This window comes from Sinocyclocheilus anshuiensis, unplaced genomic scaffold, assembly GCF_001515605.1.
Source record: "Sinocyclocheilus anshuiensis isolate Anshui unplaced genomic scaffold, SAMN03320099.WGS_v1.1 scaffold287, whole genome shotgun sequence".
Taxonomy (NCBI): domain Eukaryota; kingdom Metazoa; phylum Chordata; class Actinopteri; order Cypriniformes; family Cyprinidae; genus Sinocyclocheilus; species Sinocyclocheilus anshuiensis.
In genome coordinates this window covers 394,578-402,093 of record NW_015552557.1, presented here as the reverse complement: position 1 = coordinate 402,093, position 7,516 = coordinate 394,578, and the positions used below count along the sequence as shown (strand labels likewise).

Here is a 7,516-nt window from a genome sequence, read left to right as displayed (position 1 = left end):
TACCCTGGAAACCACTTCTGCAGGACCCACTTTTACAGAAACTACTATCCTTGGCACCACTTTTGTAGAATCTACAACTCTGGGTACCACTTCTGCAGAAACAACTACCCTTGGCACCACTTCTGTAGAAACTACTAGTCTGGGCATAACTAATGCAGAAACTAGTACCCTTGGCACCACTTCCGTAGAAACTACTATCCTGGAAACCACATCTGCTGGACTAATTTCTGCAGAAACGACTACCCTTGGCACCATTTCTGTAGAAACTACTACCCTGGGCACAACTTCTATCGAAACTACAACCCTGGAAACCACATCTGCAGCCCGCATTTCTGCAGAAACTACTACCCTTGGCACCACTTCTGTAGAAACTACTATCCTGGAAACCACACATGCAGGACCCACTTCTGCAGAAACTAGTACCCTTGGCACCACTTTTGTAGAAGCTACTACCCTGCATACCACTTCTGCAGTACCCACTTCTGCAGAATCTACTACACTTTTTGCCACTTCTATTGAATTTACCACTCTGGACACATCTTCTGCTGAAACTAGTACCCTTGGCACCACTTCTGCAGAAACTACTACCCCGGGCACAACTTCTGCAGAAACTACTACCCTTGCAACCTCTTCTGTAGAAAGTACTACCCTGGGAACCACTTTTGCAGAAGCTAGTACATTTGGCACCACTACTGTAGAATCTACCACTCTGGAGACTCCTTCTGCTGGACCCACTTCTTCAGAAACTACTACCCTTGGGACAACATCTGTAGAAACTACTACCCTGGAAACCACTTCTGCAGGACCCACTTTTACAGAAACTACTATCCTTGGCACCACTTTTGTAGAATCTACAACTCTGGGTACCACTTCTGCAGAAACAACTACCCTTGGCACCACTTCTGTAGAAACTACTAGTCTGGGCATAACTAATGCAGAAACTAGTACCCTTGGCACCACTTCCGTAGAAACTACTATCCTGGAAACCACATCTGCTGGACTAATTTCTGCAGAAACGACTACCCTTGGCACCATTTCTGTAGAAACTACTACCCTGGGCACAACTTCTATCGAAACTACAACCCTGGAAACCACATCTGCAGCCCGCATTTCTGCAGAAACTACTACCACTTATTTAGCTTATTTAGAAACTAGTACCCTGGGCACAACTTCTGCAGAAACTACTACCGTTGGCACTAAGACTACAAAACACAACTTCTGTAGAAACTACAACCATGGAAACCACTTCTGCAGTGCCCACTGCTGCAGAAACCACTGCCCATGGCATCACTTCTGTAGAAACTACTACTCTGGGAACTACTATAGAAACTACAAACTTGGAAACCACTTCTGCGGCACTCACTTCTGCAGAAACTACTACCCTTGAAGCCACTTCTGTAGAAACTACTACCCTGGAAAGCACTTCTGCAGGAACTAGTACCCTTGGCACCACTTCTGTAGAAACTACTACCCTGAAAACCACTTCTGCAGTATCCACTTCTGCAGAAACCACTAACCTTGGCACCACTTCTGTAGAAACTACTATCCTGGAAACCACATATGCAGGAACCACTTCTGCAGAAACTAGTACCCTTGGCACCACTTTTGTAGAAAATATTACCCTGGAAACCACTTCTGCAGAGACTAATACCGTGAGCACAACTTCTGCAGAATCTACTACTCTTGAATCCACTTTTCTAGAAACTACTACTCTTGGCACCACTTCTGCAGAGACTACTTCCCTTGGCAACACTTCTGCACAGACTACTACCCTTGGCACCACTTCTAAACAGACTAGTACCTCTGTCACTACTTCTGCAGAGTCTATTACCCTTGGCACCACTTCTGCAGAGACTACTACCTTTGGCACCACTTCTGCAGAGACTACTACCCTTGGCACCACTTCTGGCACAACTTCTATAGAAACTACTACCATGGACACAACTTCTGTAGAAACTACAACCATGGAAACCACTTCTGCAGTGCCCACTGCTGCAGAAACCACTGCCCATGGCATCACTTCTGTAGAAACTACTACTCTGGGAACTACTATAGAAACTACAAACTTGGAAACCACTTCTGCAGCACTCACTTCTGCAGAAAATACTACCCTTGAAGCCACTTCTGTAGAAACTACTATCCTGGAAGCCACTTCTACAGTACCCACCTCTGTAGAAACTACTACCCTGGAAAGCACTTCTGCAGAAACTAGTACCCTTGGCACCACTTCTGTAGAAACTACTACCCTGAAAACCACTTCTGCAGTATCCACTTCTGCAGAAACCACTAACCTTGGCACCACTTGTGTAGAAACTACTATCCTGGAAACCACATATGCAGGAACCACTTCTGCAGAAACTAGTACCCTTGGCACCACTTTTGTAGAAAGTATTACCCTGGAAACCACTTCTGCAGAGACTAATATCGTGAGCACAACTTCTGCAGAATCTACTACTCTTGAATCCACTTTTCTAGAAACTACTACTGGCACCACTTTTGTAGAAACTACTACTCTTGGCACCACTTCTGCAGAGACTACTACCCTTGTCACCACTTCTGCACAGACTACTACCTTTGGCACCACTTCTGCACAGACTGGTACCTCTGTCACTACTTCTGCAGAGTCTATTACCCTTGGCACCACTTCTGTAGAGTCTACTACGCTTGGCACTGCTTCTGCAGATACGACTACCCTTGGCTCTGCTTCTGCAGAGACGACTACCCTTGGCTCTGCTTATGTTAAACCTACATCTCTGGGCACCACTTCTGCAGAATCTTCTACCCTTAGCACCAATTCTGCAGAAACTAGTACCCTTGGCACCACTTCTGCAGGACCCACTTCTACAGAAACTAGTACCCTTGGAACCACTTCTGCAGAAACCACTACCCTGGGCACAACTTCTATAGAAACTACATCCCTGGAAACCACATCTGCAGCACCCACTTCTGCAGAAACTACTACCCTTGGCACCACTTTTGTAGAAACTACTACCCTGGACACCACTTCTGCAGTGCCCACTTCTGCAGAAACTACTAACCTTGGCACCACTTCTGTAGAAACTACTATCCTCGAAACCACATATGCAGGTCCCACTTCTGCAGAAACTAGTACCCTTGGCACCACTTTTGTAGAAGCTACTACCCTGGAAACTACTTCTGCAGTATCCTCTTCTGCAGAAACTACTACGCTTTTTGCCACTTCTATTGAATCTACCACTCTGCACACCATTTCTGCTGAAACTAGTACCCTTGGCACCGCTTTTGTAGAAAGTATTACCCTGGAAACCACTTCTGCAGAGACTACTACCATGAGCACAACTTCTGCAGAATCTGCTACCCTTGAATCCACTTCTGTAGAAACTACTACCCTTGGCACCACTTCTGCAGAGACTACTACCCTTGGCACCTCTTCTGCAGAAACTAGTACCTCTGGCACCACTTCTGTTGAATCTACTACCCTTGGCACGACTTCTGCAGAGACTACTACCATTGGCACCTCTTCTGCAGAAACTAGTACCTCTGGCACCACTTCTGGTGAATCTACCACTCTGACCACCACTTCTACAGAAACTACTACCCTTGGCACCTCTTCTGTAGAAATTACTACCCTGGAAGCCACTTCTACAGGATCCACTTCTGCAGAAACTACTACCCTTGACACCAGTTCTGTAGAAATTACAACCCTGGGAACCACTTCTGTAGAAAATTCTACCCTTGAAACCACTTCTGTTGAAACTACAACCCTGGAAACCACTTCTGTAAAAAATACTACCCTTGGCACCACTACTTTAGAAACTGCTTTTCTGGAAACCACTAATGCAGTACCAACTTCTGCAGAAACCTCTGCCCTTGGCATCACTTCTGTAGACGCTACTACTCTGGGCACTACTTCTATAGAAACTACAAACCTGGAAACCACTTCTGCAGCACTCACTTCTGCAGAAACTACTACCTTTGAAGCCACTTCTATAGTACCCACTCCTGCAGAAACTACTACCCTTGGCACCACGTCTGTAGAAACCACTACCCTGGGCACCTCTTCTGTAGAAAGTGCTAAACTGGAAACCACTTCTGCGGAACCTAGTACCCTTGGCACCACTTCTGTAGAAACTACTATCCTGGAAACCACATCTGCAGGACCCACTTCTGCAGAAACTACTACCCTTGGCACCACTTCTGTAGAAACTACTATCCTGGAAACCACATCTGCAGGACCCACTTCTGCAGAAACTACTACCCTTGGCACCACTTCTGTAGAAACTACTATCCTGGAAACCACATCTGCAGGACCCACTTCTGCAGAAACGACTACCCTTAGAACCACTTCTGTAGAAACTAGTACTCTGGGCACAACTTCTGCAGAAACTACTACCCTTGGCCCCACTTATGTAGAAAGTATTACCCTGGAAACCACTTCTGCAGAGACCACTACCGTGAGCATAACTTCTGCAGAGGCTACTATCGTGAGCACAACTTCTATAGAAACTACAACCTTGAAAACTACTACTGCAGAATCTACCACCCTTGGCACCACTTCTGTAGAAATTACTACCCTGGAAGCCACTTCTACAGGACCCACTTCTGCAGAAAGTACTACCCTTGACACCAGTTCTGTAGAAATTACAACCCTGGGAACCACTTCTGTAGAAAATTCTACCCTTGAAACCACTTCTGTGGAAACTACAACCCTGGAAACCACTTCTGTGGAAACTACAACCCTGGAAACCACTTCTGTGGAAACTACTACCCTTGGCACCACTTCTGTGGAAACTGCTATCCTGGAAACCACATATGCAGGAACCACTTCTGCAGAAACCTCTGCCCTTGGCATCACTTCTGTAGACACTACTACTCTGGGCACTACTTCAATAGAAACTACAAACCTGGAAACCATTTCTGCAGCACTCACTTCTGCAGAAACTACTACCCTTGAAGCCACTTCTGTAGAAATTGCTATCCTGGAAACCACATCTGCAGGACCCACTTCTGCAGAAACTACTACCGTTGGCACCACTTCTGTAGAAACTACTATCCTGGAAACCACATATGCAGGACCCACTTCTGCAGAAACTACTACCCCGGGCACAACTTCTGCAAAAACTACTACCCTTGGAACCTCTTCTATAGAAAGTACTACCCTGGGAACCACTTCTGCAGAAGCTAGTACATTTGGCACCACTACTGTAGAATCTACCACTCTGGGCCCCACTTCGGCAGGACCCACTTCTGTGGAAACCACTACCCTAGGCACCATATCTGTAGAAACTACTACCCTGGAAACCACTTCTGCAGGACCCACTTTTACAGAAACTACTATCCTTGGCACCACTTCTTTAGAATCTACAACTCTGGGCACCACTTCTGCAGAAACTACTATCCTTGGCACCACTTCTGTAGAAACTACTACCCTGGAAACCACTTCTGCAGGACCCACTTTTACAGAAACTACTATCCTTGGCACCACTTCTGTAGAATCTACAACTCTGGGCACCACTTCTGCAGAAACAACTACCCTTGGCACAACTTCTGTAGAAACTCCTAGCCTGGGCATAACTAATGCAGAAACTAGTACCCTTGGCACCAATTTTGAAGAAACTTTTACCCTGGAAACCACTTCTGCAGGACCCACTTCTGCAGAATCTACTACCCTTGGCACCACTTCTTTAGAAAGTACTACCCTGGAAACCACTTTTGCAACACTCATTTCTGCAGAAACGACTACCCTTAGAACCACTTTTGTAGAAACTAGTACCCTGGGTACAACTTCTATCGAAACTACAACCCTGGAAACCACATCTGGAGCCCACACTTCTGCAGAAACTGCTACCCTTGGCACCACTTATGTAGAAACTAGTACCCTTGGCACAACTTCTTTAGAAACTACTACGGTTGGCACTACTTCTATAGAAACTACTACCCTGGGCACAACTTCTATAGAAACTACTGCCCTGGGCATAACTTCTGTAGAAACTACTACTCTGGGCACTACTATAGAAACTACAAACCTGGAAACCACTTCTGCAGCACTCACTTCTGCAGAAACTACTGTCCTTGGCACCACTTCTGTAGAAACTACTACCCTGGAAACCACATCTGCAGGACCCACTTCTGCAGAAACTACTACCCTTGGCACCACTTCTGTAGAAACTGCTACCCTGGAAACCACATCTGCAATGCCCACTTCTGCAGAAACTACTGACCTTGGCACCATTTCTGTAGAAACTACTACCCTGGAAACCACTTCTGCAGTACCCACTTCTGCAGAAACTACTATCCCGGGCACAACTTCTGCAGAAACTACTATCCTTGACACCTCTTCTGTAGAAAGTATTACACTGGGAACCACTTCTACAGAAACTAGTACCTTTGGCACCACATCTATAGAAACAAGTTCCCTGGACATAACTTCTGTCAAAACTAGTGCACTTGGCACCACTTCTGTAGAAATTACTACCCTTAGCACCTCTTCAGAAACTAGTACCCTTGGTACCACTTCTGTTGAATCTACCGCTCTGGGGACCACTTCTGCAGAGACTACTACACTTAGCACCTCTTCAGAAACTAGTACCCTCGGCACCACTTCTGTTGAATCTACCACTCTGGGGAAAACTTCTGTAGCAAGTATTACCCTGGAAACCACTTCTGCAGAGACCACTACCGCGAGCACAACTTCTATAGAAACTACAACCTTGAAAACTACTACTGCAGAATTTACTACCCTTGGCACCACTTCTGTAGAAATTACTACCTCGGAAGCCACTTCTACAGGCCCCTCTTCTGCAGAAACTACTACCCTTGGCACCACTTCTGTAGAAACTACTACCCTGGGCACTACTTCTATAGAAACTACAACCCTGGAAACCACTTCTGTAGAAAATACTACCCTGGAAACCACTTCTGCAGCACTCACTTTTGCAGAAACTACTACCCTTGAAACCACTTCTGTAGAAAATACTACACTGGAAACCACTTCTACAGGCCCTTCTTCTGCAGAAACTACTACCCTTGGCATCACTTCTGTAGAAACTACTACACTGGGCACCACTTCTGTAGAAGCTACTACCCTGGAAGCCACTTCTACAGGACCCACTTCTGCAGAAACCCCACTTCTGCAGAAACTAGTATTCTTGGCACCACTTCTGCAGAAACTTCTACCCTTGACATTACTACTGTGGAATCTACAACCCTCGGCACCACTTCTGCAGAAACTAGTAGCCTTGGAGATTTTTCTGTAGAAACTACTAGCATTGAATCTACTTCTGTAGAAACTACTACCTTGGAAACTACTTCTGCAGAAACTACTACCCTGGGCACAACTTTTTTAGAAACTATTACCCTGGAAGCCACTTCTGCAGGATCCACTTCAGCAGAAACCACTATCCTTAGCACTACTTCTGCAGAATCTAGAACTCTGGGAACCACTTCTGCAGAAACTACTACCTTTGGTACCACGTCTGTAGAAAGTACTACCCTGGGCACCACTTCTGTAGAAACTACTACCCTTGGCACCACTTCT

General features: G+C 45.8%; 1 protein-coding gene across 1 annotated transcript in view; it reads left to right on the top strand.

The window, feature by feature from the left end:
• The first annotated feature begins 2,334 nt into the window (after positions 1-2,334).
• LOC107664588 (mucin-17-like) overlaps positions 2,335-7,516 on the top strand; it is a 14,740-nt gene continuing 9,558 nt past the window's right edge. The window contains exons 1-2 of the mRNA XM_016455200.1: positions 2,335-2,381; positions 2,476-2,546. Of these exons, the coding sequence (XP_016310686.1) occupies positions 2,335-2,381; positions 2,476-2,546 (118 nt within the window). The remainder of the gene's footprint in view (positions 2,382-2,475; positions 2,547-7,516) is intronic.